Source organism: Ammospiza nelsoni, chromosome 17 (assembly GCF_027579445.1).
Source record: "Ammospiza nelsoni isolate bAmmNel1 chromosome 17, bAmmNel1.pri, whole genome shotgun sequence".
NCBI classification, from domain to species: Eukaryota; Metazoa; Chordata; class Aves; order Passeriformes; family Passerellidae; genus Ammospiza; species Ammospiza nelsoni.
This window is the reverse complement of record NC_080649.1, coordinates 580,940-598,776: the sequence shown is the minus strand read 5'-3', so window position 1 is coordinate 598,776 and position 17,837 is coordinate 580,940. Positions and strand designations below refer to the sequence as shown.

General features: G+C 57.1%; 3 protein-coding genes across 3 annotated transcripts; 1 reads left to right on the top strand and 2 right to left on the bottom strand.

Moving 5' to 3' along the window:
* Window positions 1–1,329: 1,329 nt before the first annotated feature.
* On the bottom strand, window positions 1,330–3,425 carry NDUFAB1 (NADH:ubiquinone oxidoreductase subunit AB1). Its single transcript, XM_059484549.1, has 4 exons — window positions 3,147–3,425; window positions 2,973–3,060; window positions 2,152–2,258; window positions 1,330–1,499 (listed from the first exon to the last, which is right to left on the bottom strand). Exons 1-3 carry the CDS (start codon window positions 3,408–3,410, stop codon window positions 2,167–2,169), a joined length of 444 nt encoding a protein of 147 aa, XP_059340532.1. The 5' UTR covers window positions 3,411–3,425; the 3' UTR covers window positions 1,330–1,499; window positions 2,152–2,166.
* Window positions 3,426–4,259: 834 nt separating this feature from the next.
* On the bottom strand, window positions 4,260–12,594 carry PALB2 (partner and localizer of BRCA2). Its single transcript, XM_059484272.1, has 13 exons — window positions 12,544–12,594; window positions 12,410–12,469; window positions 12,228–12,315; window positions 9,829–11,724; window positions 8,384–9,183; window positions 8,064–8,147; window positions 7,775–7,939; window positions 7,310–7,395; window positions 6,870–7,031; window positions 6,603–6,719; window positions 6,221–6,308; window positions 5,072–5,220; window positions 4,260–4,578 (listed from the first exon to the last, which is right to left on the bottom strand). Exons 1-13 carry the CDS (start codon window positions 12,592–12,594, stop codon window positions 4,347–4,349), a joined length of 3,978 nt encoding a protein of 1,325 aa, XP_059340255.1. The 3' UTR covers window positions 4,260–4,346.
* Window positions 12,595–12,656: 62 nt separating this feature from the next.
* DCTN5 (dynactin subunit 5) lies at window positions 12,657–17,242 on the top strand. The gene is made up of 7 exons (XM_059484736.1): window positions 12,657–12,724; window positions 12,862–12,930; window positions 13,458–13,576; window positions 13,999–14,110; window positions 14,746–14,848; window positions 15,077–15,168; window positions 16,957–17,242. Exons 1-7 carry the CDS (start codon window positions 12,677–12,679, stop codon window positions 16,975–16,977), a joined length of 564 nt encoding a protein of 187 aa, XP_059340719.1. The 5' UTR covers window positions 12,657–12,676; the 3' UTR covers window positions 16,978–17,242.
* Window positions 17,243–17,837: the final 595 nt, after the last annotated feature.

The following is a 17,837-nucleotide window of genomic DNA, read 5'->3' as shown; positions in this document are numbered from 1 at the left end:
CGGAGCCGGTACCGGCCCCAGCGCCGCCGCAGAGCTCCGGGCCGCCGGGATGCACCGGCCCTGCCGCCGCCGCCCCCCAGCGCAGCATCCCCGCCCCGGGACCAGCGGCACCGGGCCCCCTTCCCGGCCGTGCCCCCCTCACCTGCGGCGGCCAGGAGCCGGGGCAGCGGCGGCCGGGGCCGGGGCAGCGGGAGCCGGGGCCGCTCCATGGCGCGGCGCGGGCGGCTCTGCCAGGCGGCGGCAGGAAGCCCCCGCCCGCCCCCGCTGCGGCGGGGCGGAGGCGCCGGGAACCGCAGCCCCCGGCCCGGACCCGCCCCGCGGCACCGGCCCCGGAGCTCCCTCCCTCCCGCGGGCCGGGCGGACCGGGGCTCGGCAGCTCGGCACCGCCCCCGGTAATGAGCGCGGAGCCGCCGCCCGCGGCACTCGGGGAACTCGCAGCCCCTGCCCGTCCCCCTCCCACCGGTTCGTTCATCCCGGGACGCGCGCTCTGCCCCCGGCTGTCCCCGCTCCGCGAGCCGTGCCGGGACAAAGGCTCCCCCAGGACACCAGGGTCAGCTCTGGCCGCAGGTCCCTCACCACATCCCTCAGGGTCACCACGCCCGCGGGAAGCAGCGACCACTCCCCACATCAGACACCTTGAGTCCATGCCACGGGGGCACGGCAGCCAAACCCACCGTGTGCCCCCAGCTCTGCTCAGAAAACGCCCCAGAGCTCAGCCAGGCTGTGGGGCACGGAGAAGTTTCCAAGGGCACGGTGAGAACAACACCTGTGCCACGGAGGCAGAGGGGCACTGCTTTGCCAGGGATCCCACAGGGAGGTGCAGCTCCTGAGAACACCCTGGGATCACCCAACCACAACACAAGCACCATGGGCAGCACTGCAGCCTCTGCTCCATTTTCCATCCTTACCTCCCCCACTGCCAGAAGATCTGTTTTCCTTGACATTTCCTTGGCTCCCAGCCTGGCAGGGCTGCTGTGACATGTCAGTGTTTCTTGGCTCTGAGGAAAAACTGTGCAGTGCTCAGAAATACCCCGTTTCTGCCTCGTGAGGGTTAAAGCAAGGCTCCCGTGTTGCGATGAACTGGGTGTACAGGAACAGCGATGTCAATTTGCTGTTCAGCAGCGGGAAAATCATTCCCCCCCTTATTTTCCATCAGGAAAGCAGAAGCCTTTCACACAGAACTTGTTTTTATCAGCACTGATGAAATAAACAGTTACAAGCATGCAGGGCAGAGCCAAATCTTGGAGCAGGGTCCCCAGAGTGTCCTTCACACCCAACACCATCACCAGGACCCACCCACTGTGTGAGACAGAACAGCCACCACCAGAATGGTCTTAACTCTTTATTCCTGTTTTTTTCTTGTTTTTAAAGGACAACACATTCAGACAGCTTTAAATACAACATCCACGTGCAGCTTCCAAAGAAGGCAGCAGTGGGACAGCGTGCGCACTCCCGTCCATCCCTGCCGGCACCAGCCCAGTCCTGGTGTGGGACAACTCCTGGGAAAACAAAATCCACACGTTTAACACCTCACCAAGCATTCAAAGGCACAGAAGCGGGTCAGAACACACTGAGCACTGAACACAGGCACAGAAGGAGCCCCCAGTTCTCTCCAGAGGCCACAGCTCCCACCCTGCCCTGCACAGAGAAGGGTTGCAGCCCCCCTGCCCCAGGGAGCTGCGGGGGAAGCCTGGAGCCACACAGGAACAGGCAAGAATGTGGATCAGTGCTGCAGGCTGGCCTGAGGCCACCTCATTTCCCCTGCAGCCCTCCCCGACCGCTCCTATAACCCTTTCCTGCCCATTTCCTTCCTGGCTGAGGCAGAGGAAACGGCAGCAGTGGCAGGGCTGAGGCCCCCACACGCCCTGCACAGGGCCCAGGGACACAGGGAGATGGGGCCATGGCTGAGAGCAACCTGCCACCCACTGCTGCCCCAGGGATGAGTGCTGGATGTGCCAGGCAGGACCACAGGAGAGGCTGAGCCCACGTCCTGTCCCCAGCTACAGGTGCTTCAGGAAAACACCCCCCACCTGCCCTCCCTGCTGGCACCCACAGCTGCTGCCAGCTCCCTCCCGAGCTGCTGGGCTCCCCCCTGTGCCACACATCCCCCTGGTGTGTGCCCAGGCACCCTCAGAGCACCTCTGAACTCACCTCTGAGCATCTGCTTCACTCATAAATATCCTTCTTATCTGCAATGTAATCTACAATCTCCTGTGGGCGCATCAGCTTCTCTGCATCTCCGTCAGGAATTTCAAATCCTGCAAGAAAGGGCACACACTTAGCCCAAAACCAATGGAAAAGGGAGCAAGGGCGAGGAAGGGATGGTTGGGGACTCAGGGGACACACGCAGGGGTTGCTGTGCTAGCCAGAGCTGTCACTGCACTGCCCAAAGTGACACTGCTGCCAGACAGGGGACACGGCGGGCACAGCAGGAGCCAGAGACCCCAGACACCGGTGTGTGGCAGGGCTCAGCACCCTCTGCTCCCCTTTCCCCCTCCCCGGCTGGTGCCCATGGCGGGTGGGACAGAATTCCTGCTTCCAGAGGGGCTGAGCTCCAGAGCAAAGGGCCATATTCCTGACTGCTGCAGGTGCCCAGCTCCCTGGTGGCTCTGTGGGGTCTGTCCTGCTCCCAGGGCCTGCTCTCTGGGGTTTGCTCTGCCCCCAGGGCTGGCTCTGTGGGGTTTGCCCTGCTCTGGGAGCTGGCCCTGCGGTGTTTGCCCGGCTCTGTCCTGTGGTCTGTCTGTGGTCTGTCCTGGCCCCAGGGCTGGCCCTGCGGTGTCTGCCCTGCTCTGTGGGGTTTGTCGTGCTCCCATGCCCGGCCCTGTGGGGTTTGTCCTGCTCAGTGTGGTCTCTCCTGCTCCCAGGGCTGGCCCTGCGGTGTTTGCCCGGCTCTGTGCGTCTCTCCCTGCCCCACACGGCACAGGCCGGCGGTGCCGCCGCTCGCACGGCCCAGCAGCCCCGGGCGCCGTTACCGAACTCGTCCTCCATGGCCATGATGATCTCCACTTGGTCCAGACTGTCCAGGCCCAGGTCCTTCATGAAGTGGGACTCGGCTGTGAGCTGGGGAGGACACGGCGGTCAGCGGGCCACGGGCACGCGTTACACCGGAGCCCGAGGCCCGGGCGCCTCCCCCCCGTCCCGCTCACCTTCTCGGGGTCGATCTTATCGTAGAGCTTGAGCACGTAGAGCACCCGGTCCTTGATGTCGGCCAAGGTCAGGGGCGGCAGCTCGGAGAAGCTGCGGCAGAGCGGCGCGGCCACACGCGGCAGCCGGAGCAGCGCGGGCGGCGCGGGGCGGCCCGGCGGGGCGGGGGCGGCGGGCGGCAGGCGGCGGAGGGAGCGGAGCGCGGCGGGGCGGGCGGGCAGCGGCAGCAGGCGGCGGGCGCAGGACGAGAGGACACGGGCCGCCATCGTCGCTGTCCCGGCGGGCGCCGCGCGGAGAGACCGGCGCCTGCAGCGCCCTCTGCCGGGCGGCGGCCGCAGCGCCCCGGGCCGCGATCCCGGGATGGGCCGGGCCAGGAGCGGCGATCCCGTGACCCCGGCTGCGGTGCCGTGATCCCGGTTGGACCGGGCCGATATCGCCGCTCCCGGCCCGGGAACACCTCCACTGCGGGAGACTCCAGACCCTGTCTGGACTCTGTTCCTCTGTCACTACACAGGAAAGTTCTACCTCGTGTCCAGGTGGAACTTGCCATGCTCATAGCCTCTTGCTATTGCTCAGTACCACTGAGAAGAGCCCGGTCCATCTTCTTGGCACCCCCTTTATCTAATCACACACACTGATACCGCTCAGCTGTGTCTGCTCTAGAGGCTGACCAGCCCCAGCTCCCTCAGCTTTTCCTCATCAGGGGGATGATCCAGTCCCTTCATCATTTCCACAGCCTCTGCTGGACACAGCCCTCCAGCAGTGTCTCACAGGGCTGAGCAGAGGGGAAGGATCCCCTCCCTGACCTGCTGCAAATGCTCTTCCTGGGGACACCATTGTCCTCCTTGGCCACCAGGACACACTGCTGCTCAGGACAAGGTCCATGAGAGCCCCCAGGTCCTTGTTCACAGCCCCCCCATAGAACAGTGACAACAGACACGGGGTGGTTCCAAGGCAGCACACGTTTATTGGCACGGCGGGCAGCCCTGCCAGGCCCCGTGAGGCAGCTCCCGGCTGCGGGGGCCGGTACCGGTACAGCTGCACGGTGCCATCGCGGCACACAGCCAGCAGCCCGCCCGTCAGGCAGGGGCCGGTACCGGTACAGCTGCACGGTGCCATCGCGGCACACAGCCAGCAGCCCGCCCGTCAGGCAGGGGCCGGTACCGGTACAGCTGCACGGTGCCATCGCGGCGCCTGGCCCGTCAGGCGGGTCCTGGCTGCGGGGGCCGGTACCGGTACAGGTGCACGGTGCCATCACGGCGCCCCGCCAGCAGCCCGGCCCCACCGGGGGCCCAGCGGGCCAGGGCCCAGTGCCCCGCGGGGCCCGGGGGCAGCACGGCCGTGCAGCGGCCCCGCAGCAGGTCCCACACGGCCACCGCACCCGACGTCAGCACGGCGGCTCCCGCAGTGTCCCACACGTCACCCTCCAGGTACCTGCGGGGACACGGGGGTCAGCAGGAGACAGGGGATGTGCAAAAACACCATGGCAGCGTTTGTTCAGTTAGCCCAGGGCTCAGGTAAAGATTAATAGCAGGCAGCCTACAGTCCGGACTGTTCCTCCAGTGCAACTGGACAGGGATCAGCCCTGAGGAGCCCAGGGACACTTCCCCAGTCCCGGGGGGACAAAGCCAGCCCTGAGGAGCCCAGGGACACTCCCCCAGTCCCTGGGGACAAAGCCAGCCCCGTGGTGAGGTGACAGAGCTGCCAGGGCGAGGGGTCAGCGCACAGCCCGCAGTGGGAAGCGGGCAGGAAGCAGCCCACGCCCCCGGCCCCCAGCCCGGCAGCGGATGCACGCAGGGCCGGATGCGGCCCCTTATCACGGGGAGATGGCAGCTGGATCCCTGCTGCTCCCCAGGGGCTCTCCCAACACCCCCGAAGGAGCCAGCCCAGCCCAGCCCAGCCCAGCCCAGCCCGCCCCAGGACTCGCCTGCCTGCCGGGCCAGGGGGCAGGCAGCAGGATGTCACCGGCGCGCTCCGGCCCGTGCGCGGGTTGAAGGCCGCCGCGCGGAACGCTGGGCTTCCACAGGACTCGCTCTCTTTGGCATGAGGGTGGCTTAAAACAACAAACAGAAGGCCCTGACACAGAGAGGGAAAATACATCACTAAAAACAACAGCAGGAGGAGGAAAACCAAAATAATTTTCCAAAAATTAACTGCTACACTCTCTCTAATCACAGCCCTATGAACAGTGATGCATTATTTTTTACTGAGGAAAACAGAAATGGTTTACTTTCCTTATCAAATTAGATAAAAGCAAAAGCAGCTGCTGGCTGATAAGGGCTGATGCAACACAGCAAAGTGACAGCTCAGTGACCCAAGGGATTTATGAATTTCTCTTCCTGTTTCAAAAAGCTAAACCTGCCATAGGATGAGGTGACACTTCAAAAAACAAAATAAGTAAATTTTCTGGGTCACATTTTAATCCCTACAAGCTTAAAATATAACAAAAATTCCATGGAAAGCAGCACAACTGAAAACAGTAGCTCCCAGAATGGCCACAAACCAGCATGAAATATCCTGGGATGGGTAATGTGAGGACCCAAGGCACCATTATTGGACAAGACATTCTTGTCCCTAAAAGTTACATGCTCACTGAAAACAATCAAATCCTTGATAAACCACACAATCCATTGGGAATCACAGCACAGGTAGAAGCAAGTGGGGAAAGATGATTAGTATGAATGTTGGTTTCACACAGCCCATTCCCTCGGGCATGTATGTCCAGAGGAACATTCACAGAGGGATTCTAATGCTGGCAGCACGCACATGTGACATGGAAGAGGCTTGCCAAGCACCAGGCCTGGGCTACAGCACTTCTGCTTCCCACTCACAGCATGCTGCAGCTTTGGAATGCACCAGGATGCATTGCTCCCACTTTACTAGCACCCTGCAGAAAGCCAGGAGTAGAGGCAGCCGGCATAGCTTATTTATTCCTCCTGTAACCCGTTTACCTTGAATTATTTGCAGTGTATTGAAACAGAGCTGATAGTTCAACCCTCCCTAGCAACTTCAATCCTTTATGTCCCCATCCCAGTCAGTGCAGCCCAAGCATGAAACGTGAATTTTGTGTACGTACGGAGTCAGAATATGCTCGATGGCAGATGGAAGCTGGGTAGGAATAGCCAACGTGCATCTTCCTCAGGAGCTGACCAGTTCTCAGATTCCTGCAGTTGGTGAAAATACAAATTCTGACTCATTTCTAATCACAGTTACACCCCTGTGCAGGACGGACATGGGTTTGGTTCCACATTAAGCAAATGAAGCCAATAGGCAGGAAGGGTGTAGTGAGGATGACACAAAAGCAATGGAATTACAGCAATTCCCTGGCTGTGTGACTGTGGTGCCACACAGACCACTGGCCCTCTGACAACCACCATTTCACCAGCACCCCTGTACAGCCCTGCAGCTGCTGAAGCTGTCCCCAGCCCCTAAATTGTGTGTGGCAGAGGAACACTCACCAAACCACAACGCTGTTCCCTGCAGTGGTGCCCACCAAGGCCTCGCTCATCCCTTCTACCTCAGCAAAGGCTGTAACCGTTTCTTCAGGGGGCATCAGAGTCTGCCTGTCCTTGCTCCTGAAAGGAGACCAGCACATAGAAGAGCAGGTAAAACAAAAAGTGTGTGTTCTGCAAGAGAAACATGATACTGCTCAACATCCGAGGTGTTTCCTCTCTTATCCCACCCACCACACAGACACCACCCCAAAGCAGCACCCCCAAACTCACCCCCCTGTCTCTGAGAGAAAAACCATCTCCACTTGCTGCTCCTGCATGGTCCTGCTGCTGCTCACCAGCCTCCAGTCCTTCAGCCCAGCAACTGCTTTTATATTCCCAGTTTTCACTAGGGAGTGCTTGAATGAGTCAGTCTCAGAAGAATAAAGCAAGAGCCTAAATCAAGAGACAAGCACACACCATGATAGGAGGAAGCCCCACTCAAATGTGCAGTAGCATATAGAGATCAGTCTGTGTTCAATCAGCCTGCCAGCTCTGAGGTGAATTAACAGGTCTTTACAGTTGATTTTTAGAAATCCCTTCCACATTTTCCAACTGTTAAAGCAACTGAGAAAGTGCCACATTAGTAAAAAGATAATTTCAACCACTTCTCACAAGGAGCTGAGCTGCAACTACTCAGGGTGCAAAGCATTAGTAAGAAATAAATACAAAACCTTATTTCTCCAATCTCCAGCTCTCCCAGTGCTACACACACGAGGTTACAGGTGTCTGGCAGAGGAACAATCTGGATGACAGGAATCTGGGACAACAAAACAAGAATTCAGTGCCACCCACAGTGTCCCTTTATTTTCATGTTCTAGAGTGTTTCAAGTAAAATGATGTGGAGCAGGATTGATTTTCAGACCCCTCTCAAGAAGCACACTAAAATGAACAGCTGCACTCTCTGCTGACTGGTTGCCTAATCAAACAATCCCTGCTGATATAAGACATATAAAATACGTCTCAAGGAACTCTAAGGGGAAAAAGCACAAGTGAAGCGCAGCACCACTGTGTGCATGAGGTATTAAGTTGCAGCAGGTAACAGACAACCATACAAGCTCCAAGCTCCCTGTGTCTCAGGAGCTAACACACGGGGCAAGGCAGCCGCCCTAGCTCCAGCATGAGGAGCGTGTTCGTACCTCTCTGAGGTGCCAGGTGTGCAGCCTGGCCCAGCCGGCGGGGGCCCGTGGCTGCCAGAGGGACACGGCGCTCTCGCAGGCGGTGACCACGCGCAGCTCCCTGCAGCTGCCAGCCGCTGCCCACCACACGGCGCCCACGTCCACGGCACCCGAGCACCAGGGCTCCTGCAAACACACACTGCGCTCTCCTCTGGCACACAGCACTGCCCGCTGCACTGCTGCAGACCCCGCCTCGCAGAGCTGCTGCTGCTGCTGCTGCCTGGGTAACAGTGCCCTGCTGCTCTCCCACCTTCAGCTCTGACACAAACTGCAAGCTCTCTTCTCTGGGGCCATCCGGCTGCGCTGCAGTCAACGGCTCTGCTGCATCTTTTATCTGCATGAACAAAGTAAAGAATGAGGATGATTCAACTTTGAAATTATACTCAGCACCTGCAAGAACGAGGCAGAATTGTTGCATGCTCTCAGTCACTCTCATGCAGGTACTGCATGCCACTGCTATGATCCATGCAAAGAGAACTTTTCCCTGAAGTCAGACAGGACTCTGGAAAAAGGGGATTTGCTCACAAAACCACTGGCTTAGTACCCTTCACAAAGATCCCAGCTTGTTACCTGTTCAGGTGAAGCTCTGCAGGATTCCTGCTCTTTGTTCTCTGGCTGCTGATGCTTCTCCAAGGACACAGTCTCACCAGATTTGCTCTCAGGACCTCTTTCAGCTGCTGAAGGCAATGCTGTACCTTGCTCCTCCTGGTTTCTGGCAGCCCCTGCAGCACAGCTGTCAGGGTGAGGTGGCACAGCAGGGTCTCTGTGTGCCACATCCCCCAGGACCAGGGCAGCTGCTCCTCTGGGGGAAGGTGGGGTCACTGGCAAGGCAGGTACAGAAGGTGTGTCAGGGAACACCTCAGTGTGCACTGAAGGTAAAACACCTGGGGTTGCACCCACAGCAGGGAAAACAGACGAGGAAATCTCAGGCTCAGGGTGAGTGGGAGCCTCTAGGACAGTCCCCATGGGAGTAAAAAGCAATTCATGGGTGGAAAGCTCCTTCTTGGAAGTCAGGCCTTCCATGCAAGGGAGTTCAGGCAATCCAGTTTTGGAAGGCAAAATCAAATTACTTCTGAGACTTTTTTCTTTTGGCTTCATTTGTGCATCTGGTGTGTCCTCTGGAGCCACACCATCCCCAGACACAAAATCCTCCAAGTCATTCACAGGGGATGATTTCAATTTCTCCAGTTTCAGCACTCCAAATTCCTCATTTGGTAAGTGGAAGTCCCTGATGCCCAGCTGAGGGATCAGCCACTGGAGGCTGCGGAAGGAGAAGAGGGAGCCACGAGTGTCGGGGTCCGCAGCAGGGAGCCCAAGGGCAGCAGGACCCTGTGGACCCCTGGGACTGCTGCTTCCTCTGCTGCTGGCATCTAAACACAAGAATACAAGACAGAACATCACGTCATAAAATAACAGCAACTTGCCTTTTCAGAATCTCTCATGAAGGGTGATTGGATTTTAAAAAACATCAAAACACCATGTTCATCTTAACACACAGAAGTGGAAAGACACTAACTACACTCTGCAGTTACTCTGTACCTCTGGATAAAGCCTTCAGCTCAAAGACCACCACCAAAGCCTGACAGATATGCCTGAGTGCTTGGTCAGTTTGGTTTATTGGTTTTCTTCCTACACTTTCTCTTTTTTCAATATTCACAGACCCTCATAAAGGAGAGAATAATGATTAGCATGCAGACTCAGCTGGAGGAACAGATGGACATTCACCTGCTGGCAAACCAGCCTTCACTCCAACAGCAAGGGCAGCTCAGTAAGTTCCCAGCCCTGCTCCTCCTCTGTTCATTCCCTGCATAAGTTTCTGGAATGGTTCAAGGAACATGGGCACCACAATAATCTATTTTTAAATAAACAAATCATTTTTAAAAGAATAACAGTTAACTCCTATTGCATTTTCTTGCATAAACACAGCAGGGTTTGAGCAGCAGGGCCTGCACTCCCAGGGACGTTCCCTGCCTCGGGGAATGGGGCACTTTGGGGAGTTTATATGTGAGAAGTACCTGTTGAGCCTGTCGGGGGCCTGTGCCTGGCAGAGCAGCGCAGGGAGCGGCGCAGAGGGACGCTGACCCCGGGCAGCTGCTCGGCTCCTCGCTGCCTCTTCACACGCTGCACTGGATGTTTGTCTCCCTGACACACAGCACCACTGCCCTCCACGTCTCCCACATGGCTGGCAAAAGCGTCGCTCCCTGGGCTCAGGGAATCGCTGCTGTGGAGTGGATGTTGAACCTGCTCCAACAGAGCCTTATGGCATTTCCCTGGCACTTGGCTCCCGCCCTGAGGAGGGTCAGGACCCGCTGGCTGGGTAGCTCCAGTCACTCCTGGCCCTGCAGGCCCCAGGGCTGCAGCACCAGACACTCTCCTCTCATCTGAGGAAGACCTTTCAAGGTTAGCATCACAGTTTTCCTTTTCACTCTGGTTCTCATTTGACAGCAGAGCACTGCTTTCATTGGCCATTGTGGGATCCTGACTCTCTATAAGCTCTTGTGACACTGGATGCATGGGGGCTTTGCAGGCAGACTTTCTTCTTCCCTTCTGTTTCCTCTGGGATTGTCTCTGCTCTTGCCTTGTGCTAGTGATGCTTTTCTGAGAAACGGATTCAAGAGAAGTGCTGCTGCTGCTGGATGCAGGAAGGGATTTCTGAGAACTACTTGAGTTTGCTTGATCATTTTCTGCCCCAAGAAAAGGGAAGGGATCAACCCCTGGCTCTAAATCACCCTCAGCTCCCTCTTGCGAGGGCTGATTGGGGTTTGCATCTTTCTGCTTGCATTTACTCCGCTGGCCTTTCTTGCTCCTGCCCAGCTGGCTGAGGATGACAGCGTCCAGGTCCACCTTCCTCTGGCAGCTGGACATGCGGCGAGTTGTCCGCACGTAGTACTCCACGGGGAAGAGCAGCCCTTCCACCACTGTGCAGGAGCTCAGCGTGCCCTCGGGAGCCACCGCCCTGGCAGCAGGAGAGAGCCTTGACTCCATTTCAGTGTGTTGATTCTCCAGCACTCCTTCAGCAGTGTCCAGAGCTTTATCTGCAGGACAGGGATTCAAGGTATTAGCGTCACTTTGATGTCCTTCGTGGTTTTTGCTCTCCTCGGTTATGGTGTTATTTCTGCTGTCAGGCAATATTTCATTTTCTGACATTAAATCCAGGAGCCCACGTAATTCTCCCTGATCTTCACACAAACTCTGACCCTCTGGCTGTTTTACTGCACTGGAGGACTCTTCTCTGCCATCACCTCTGGGGTCAAGTAAAACAGAATCTCCATGCTGTGAGCACGGCTCGTGTCCATCAGGTGTGGCCACAGCCCCTGAGGACTCAGGCTGCCAGATGTCCCTGCTGTCCCTCAGCACATGTGGGGACAGCTCAGGCTCTCCTGCAGTGACACTGCCCTCAAACACATCCTGTACAAACCCTGATGCTGCATCAGGAGTGAAACTATGTCTTTCTTCCTGCACAAGCACTGCCCCAGGCGCCCTTTGAGCAGCTTCCTCAGTGTGTGAGACGCTGCTGTGCCTGAACAGTGGTGACTGAAGCTTCTCTGCACTGGCAATTTGAGTTTTCATCATTTCACCAGTACTGATTAGATGCACATCATGCACTGATTCCCTTTCCTTTGATTCCAGAGCCTTCGTCCGTCTCCGCAGCTTCATCATGCCTCGGGAGGTTTGGGGCTTTTTCTCCACAGGGACAGGCCTGATGGTCCCACAGCACAGGTTTTCCTGGCTGGCCTGAAAGCTTTCTGCCCGGGAGCTGTCCTGCGGGCTAACCTCATCACTGGAGAATTCTGGAATGTGCTTAACTGTGGCAGATGTTGTCTTCTCGGTGCCAGCATCAGAGCAGGTTTCAGTCTGTAACTGAGAGGGCCCATCTCTGTCAGCACCAGCAGATGTGTTACCTCTATAACCTGGGGGGAAAAATGCCACACATGTAAAGTACTCCTGAAGTTCTGCCCAAGAGAAACATCACACGGTAAAATCAGGCTTTGTTATCAGGGAAAGATGGGGATCTTACAGTCAGGACCGGAGCACTGCAGACCTGGTGAGGAGGGAAGCAGAGCAGACATTACTGCAGAGCATGGCTCAGCCCAGGGCAAGGGCCATGTGGGGGCAGTGGATGTGGCCGCAGCGGCCGAAGGGACAGCGGGGCCCGGAGGGAGGGTCAGCAGGGCCGGGTGCAGGACGGTCCATGGGGGCACTAAGGGGCAACAGCGGCCGCCGGGTCCCCGGGCGCTCCCACAGCCCTGTCCTGGGGGACTGCCTGCGGCTCCCACCTGGGCCAGGCACCCCGTTCTCCCCGGCTCCCACCGGGGGCAGGCAGCCCGTTCTCCCCGGCTCCTACCTGGGGCACCCCGTTCTCCCCGACTCCCACCGTTCCCCCGGCTCCCACCCCGTTCTTCCCGGCTCCTACCTGAGGCTCCCCGTTCTCCCCGGCTCCCACCTGTGGGGCTCCGCTCCCGCAGGCCGTGGCTCCTGGCTCGCTCGGCTCGCCGTGCCCGCTGCGGACACACAAGACCGGCGGGGCTGGGACCGGCTGGCGGTGCCCCGGTGCCCCCCGGTGCCCCCCGGCCCGGCCCGGCCCGCTCCGCTCACCCGCAGCCGGATGACGGTCTCGCTGTACTCCCGCCTCAGCAGCGCCAGCTTCTCCCGCAGCTGCAAGAGACACCCTTCAGGATGGGCCCGGGACGGTCCCGGTCCCGGTCCCGCCGCCCCGGCCGGCCCCGCACCTTCTCCTTGTCGGCGCCGCTCAGGGCCGCCGCTGCCGGCGGGGCCTCCATGGCAACCGGGGCGCGGCGGAGGTGGCGCGGCGGGCGCGCGGAGGTGACGCGGCGGAAGCGGCGCGGGCCGGGCGGGGCGGCCATGGAGCTCAGCGAGATGCTCTACAACAAGTCCGAGTACATCGAGACGGTGCGGGGCCGAGGGGAGCGGGGCTCGGGGCTCGGGGGATCCCGGGGAGCGGGTGCGCGGGGCTCGGGGGGCCGCGGGGCCGAGCCGGGCGCGCCGGGGCCCGGGACACCGGCCGTGACCGCCCATTCTCCCCGCAGGCTTCCGGCAACAAGGTGAGCCGGCAGTCCGTGCTGTGCGGCAGCCAGAACATCGTCCTCAACGGCAAGGTGAGCGCCGGGCGGCGGCTGCCGTGCCCCCGGCAGTGCCCGCGGCATCCAGCGCTGCTCCCCCGCAGCATCCCTGGCCTGGTGCGAGCGGCCCGTGCTGCTTTCGTGCCCCTTACGGCGCCGTCCTGCTGTGTGCCTAAACCTGGTCTGTAATGCTTGCTGGCCTGGTGCGAGCTGCCCGTGCTGCTTTCGTGCCCCTTACAGCGCCGTCCTGCTGTGTGCCTAAACCTGGTCTGTAATGCTTGCTGGCCTGGTGCGAGCTGCCCGTGCTGCTTTCGTGCCCCAAGCAGCACCGTCCTGCTCTGTGCCTGAGTCTGGTGTGTAGTGCTCGCTGGCATGACCAGAAGGGCAATTGGTGGTTCCAACCTCCTGCACTTCTGCTTTATTGTCACTTTCCTTTTGGCTGAAAGAATCGTCCCTAAAGTAAGGGAATCTTGCTGTAGTGCCCGGGCCTCGGCATGCGTTTGTGTAAGAAGTGCCAGCACAGGCGGTAAAGGGAGCGGGTTTAGCTGTGTGTCCTTCTGCAGACAATCGTTATGAACGACTGCATCATCCGCGGGGACCTGGCGAACGTGCGGGTGGGCCGGCACTGCGTGGTGAAGAGCCGCAGCGTCATCAGGCCGCCCTTCAAGAAGTTCAGCAAAGGGTAAGAGCCCCTTCCTTTAGGGAGAGACCTGAAAAATCCGTCAGCTTGACTGAGTCTTGTGTTCCAAGAACTCTTCCTTTTACAGCAATTTGCAGAAATCATCTCTCAAACCTGCTTTTTCCTCAGATGCTGAGCCGTGCCTTGGGGGTTGTGTTCCAATCCCCTGTCGGATGGAAAGCGGTAGATTAGAATAGCAAAATGAAGAGCATGTTTCAGTTTCTGTGTGTTTATTCACAACATCTTCCTTCTCATTTGGGCCATCCTTTAGAGAGGAGAAACCCAGAAACTGTTCTGTCTCCCTTAGCACTGGATCCACATCTGTTAATCCATGTGGGGACAGGAGACTCTGTGGGGTGATGCTGGGTCTAGCAATGTCAGTTTGTTTGTTGGACACACACAAATACTCTGCTCTCCTGTTGCAGGGTGGCTTTCTTCCCTCTGCACATTGGTGACCATGTCTTCATAGAAGAGGACTGTGTTGTCAACGCGGCCCAGATCGGCTCGTATGTGCACATAGGCAAGAACTGTGTCATTGTGAGTGCCATTTCTGTATTTTCTGTGAACTCCTGCGTGCTGCTGAGACCTTGTGACAGCAGCTGAGAGGTGTCTGCAGCAGCTGGCTGGAGCAGGCTCACTGTCTGTGCTGTTCTTCCTGCTCCTTGTCCTTCTGTGCAGGAAGCTGAGCTTTCAGGTTTACTTCTCGGAGGACAGCGTGTTCAGCTGCTGCTGGCTGCAAAATCCATCCCAAGTGTTGTCCCTGTGGCTAATGGCATTGCCCGAGGGAGGCAGCCTGGCCACAGAGTACCAATGGAATTGTTGTATTTCTGTGTAAATAAGACTAGATAGTCAAGGCTACTGTGTGCTGAAGTAGAGAAGGCCTTGCTGGTACTGCTTGACTCGGGTTTTTGGTGCCAGTTTGAACATTGACATGTTAATGTGCAGTTGTACCTGTGCTAACTGAAAGCAGACAGACGTTTTTCCTCAAAAAGAAAAGTTAATTTTGTTGGGAGATCATTCGGTCAGGGTAAAGATTTATTCCTGTGATCTCTTATAAAGGATATGTTTTGAGCAGTTAATCTTCTTGAAATTTAAGTAACAAATCAGTAATAATAAGAAAACCTCATGTTCATAATGTTGTAAATATAAACTTTTCCTGTTCTCTGTTTTAGGGACGTAGATGTGTTTTGAAAGACTGCTGCAAAATCTTAGACAACACAGTACTCCCTCCTGAAACCGTAGTTCCACCTTTCACTGTCTTCTCAGGCTGCCCAGGTATGCTCCCTCTATCTTCCCTTGCACAAAACTGAAAACAACATGGATGTTCTTATTTTAAATGGGATGACTATAACAAAGGTGCCCATTAGCATTTAGTACCTAAAAATAAAGTTACTGGGTACTTGCTGCACTGAAAAGTAGCCCTTTTAACTTGTGAAACTCCCTGTTTTAGTGCATGTACACAGTGGTACACCATGACTGACGGCCATGCTGTTCTTCTTCCAGGACTGTTCTCGGGGGAGCTCCCGGAATGCACCCAGGAGCTCATGATTGACGTTACCAAGAGCTATTACCAGAAGTTCTTGCCACTCACTCAGGTCTAGTAGCCCACAGGAGTGTTCTGGGGGTGGGCAGAGGGACCCTGAGCCCCTGTGCCTCAGCTGGCCTGGCCAAGCAGTCCCTTGTGAAAGCTGCTGTGTCCTGTTCAAACTCTGTGTGCTCGTCCAGTGTACTCCATCCCACATTGTCTGAGTTGTGCCTCTGAATGTTCTGGAGCTGGGAACGCTGAATGCCGGCCTTGGGGCAGCAGCTGGGAGTGAGGCAGGGCTGACACCTGCCTCAGCCTGTCTGCTCACTTCTGTCCTAACCCAAAGCTAGGCTTAGGTTCGTTAGGCGCAGTCTCCATCCCAGCAGGGCTGTTCTGGCTCTGGGCACTTTCCAGGGTTCATAGGCCTTTCCTTTGGCACAATCCTTGCTGCCCATGGGCCTGCATGCTGAGGTGCACGGCCTCTTCCTTTCTCCCTGGGATTCTCTCCAGGGTACATCGTCCTGCTGTTGGCTTTAGGAGTTTTGGCTGGCACTGACAGCTGTCTTTCTGTGCCTGACAGGATGTCCCTTAGCTCCTGAAGCAGGCTGACCTCAGTCCTGTGTCTCACCCCTCAGGGCTGGTGTTCTTGGGGTCAGTGCCACTTCCTGAATATCACAGACCTTAAAGAGCCAAAGGCCTTTGAAAAGAGGATTGCCATCTCACAGAATTCAGTGCAGCAGAAAGTGGGTAATTAAAAGTGAGAGAATGCTGTAAATGTTCCCATTTATTACCCAGTGTCTGCATTTGCAGAATGCTCTCCTGTGCTTTTCTGCATTATGAAACTTAAGAATGACGCTCAGACTTCTTAGAAAGAGTGAAGATTTCATTTTGGACATGTATTAGAGCATGAATAGTTCTTGCTGAGAGCAGCTCTGAAAGTTGGAGGCATCTGATGCTTTGTACCTGAGTTCAGACAACTGGCTGCACGCCAGTCTGCCTGCTCTGGTTGTGCTCTGTTAAAGCTTAGCCTAGTCCTGCTCTAGGTTCTAACCTGCATGTTGTAGTGAAGCAGCTGGGGTTTAGGTGTGTGGTAGGTGTGTGGCTGTGGAGGAGCAGCCCTGGCGCCTCAGTGATGTGTGGAGCAAATGCTGATACACCTTAGTAGCCAATAGCTGTGTGAGTACTAACGTGTGTAGTAGCTGCTGTACCTCCTGTGTAAAACCACTGACTGGTTTGTATTTTTACTGTACATAAATTAAAGCCTCTTCAGTTGTTCAAGTGACTCGTGACTCTTCAAACCAAACTAGATTGAGGTTCCTGCTGTGCCTGGGCATGAGCCACAGTCCCTTGTTCTGTGAGTGTTACAGGCTATTCTGGCTGTCCTGTGCATTACAACATGTAGTACAGGGTGAAAGGAGCTGCTTGCTCCCCCTGAGGGGCCTCCTCTGTCACAGGCTTGACAGGTTTGGGGCTTCTTGTGAGATTGCCTGCAAGTCAGGAGTTCAGAGCACTGCTTTGCTCCAGGGTGTCTCTGGCAGTGTCTGGCAGGAGTGGGGTGTCTGTGCTGTGTTGCTGTGTTGTCACCTCAGTTTCAACACCACATTGTGCATTTCACTGGGATCGCTTGATCAGCAGCCACAGCAGCAGGGAGAGGAGTGGGAAAGGGGATGTGAGTTTGGGAGTGGGGTGGCAGCTGGAAAAGTCTGAGTGATGAATTTCCACAGCACCTGAGAGCAGAGCTGTAGTGCATGAAGGGATGTGACACTGCAATGACATGTTTCTTGGCCTGCTCTTCCTTCTAGCTGTCTGAGCTGACTCTTCTGCCTTAATTAAAACCTCTTTTGTTGTCTTTGTTAAGGTGGCCTCTGGCAGGGCCTAAAACCAAGCCACCTCTGAAGATCCCTAACACGCAGCATTGTTAACATTCCTTACACTGGCCACTTTCTCCTCCTGCCTCTGAAGCATCCCTCTGACCTGGGCTCAGCTCTCCGCCTCTGCCAGTCTGGGAAGATGGAGTGTCAGTGTCCCAGCTCTGCCCGCAGCCTTCCATCCAGCGTGGTGCAGGAGTGGGGAAGCATATCCTGCAGGGAGGGGAATGTCTTCTGTCAGCAATCTGTACAAACACTGAGCACTTCTAACTCCAAGTTGCTGTGTGGCTTCATTGAACGCTTTGCTCGGCGTTGCTGACCAGGAGGGGCAGGGGGTGCTGCTGCATGTGAGGAGGTTCAGGGTGCCTGGGAGCACACCCTCCCTGCCTGTGCTGCTGGTGGCTCGGTGTGCCAGGGCTGTGTGGGAAGGTCTCTCAGGCGCCAGGCCAGCGGGGACCATGCTGTGCCTGCTTTGTGGGGAGCAGAATCCCCTGGGATGATCCAACCTTTGAGCTGTGGCTGTGGTGACCTGCAGGGCTCCTGGCCCTGTCCGTGCACCAGGCTCCAGGACACCCTGGCACGGATGGCCCATACCTGTGGGTGAGGCTCGGCCGAGGCATCAGCTCAACCTGCCGGGCAAAAGCACCATGTATGCTGGCCACTGACAGTGTGTGCCAGCCACTGACGGTGTGTGCCGGCCACTGACATCTCTTCTTCTGTTCTCTGTTAGCCAGCGCCAAAAGAAACAGCTTCTGCCGAAGGGGAAAGGAGGCAAACAAACGGTGTTCATTCCCTCAGCCATGGCACCGTGCGTGCCAGGGAGCAGAGAGCAGGAGCCTGGCTGAGGCACTGCTGCTGTGTGCTTGTGGGA

What these genes read in the sequence shown, in the direction of transcription:
- NDUFAB1 (XM_059484549.1), bottom strand. Translation starts at nt 3,410, where the DNA reads ATGGCGGCCCGTGTCCTCTCGTCCTGCGCCCGCCGCCTGCTGCCGCTG. An exon ending in ATAAGATCGACCCCGAGAAG is followed by an intron (nt 3,061 to 3,146) that starts GTGAGCGGGACG and finishes TGTCCTCCCCAG; the next exon opens with CTCACAGCCGAGTCCCACTT. An exon ending in GGCCATGGAGGACGAGTTCG is followed by an intron (nt 2,259 to 2,972) that starts GTAACGGCGCCC and finishes CCTTTCTTGCAG; the next exon opens with GATTTGAAATTCCTGACGGA.
- DCTN5 (XM_059484736.1), top strand. Translation starts at nt 12,677, where the DNA reads ATGGAGCTCAGCGAGATGCTCTACAACAAGTCCGAGTACATCGAGACG. An exon ending in AGTCCGAGTACATCGAGACG is followed by an intron (nt 12,725 to 12,861) that starts GTGCGGGGCCGA and finishes TTCTCCCCGCAG; the next exon opens with GCTTCCGGCAACAAGGTGAG. An exon ending in TTCAAGAAGTTCAGCAAAGG is followed by an intron (nt 13,577 to 13,998) that starts GTAAGAGCCCCT and finishes CTCCTGTTGCAG; the next exon opens with GGTGGCTTTCTTCCCTCTGC.
- PALB2 (XM_059484272.1), bottom strand. Translation starts at nt 12,594, where the DNA reads ATGGAGGCCCCGCCGGCAGCGGCGGCCCTGAGCGGCGCCGACAAGGAG. An exon ending in AGTTTGTGTCAGAGCTGAAG is followed by an intron (nt 7,940 to 8,063) that starts GTGGGAGAGCAG and finishes GTGTGTTTGCAG; the next exon opens with GAGCCCTGGTGCTCGGGTGC. An exon ending in ACACCTGGCACCTCAGAGAG is followed by an intron (nt 7,396 to 7,774) that starts GTACGAACACGC and finishes TTGTTGTCCCAG; the next exon opens with ATTCCTGTCATCCAGATTGT.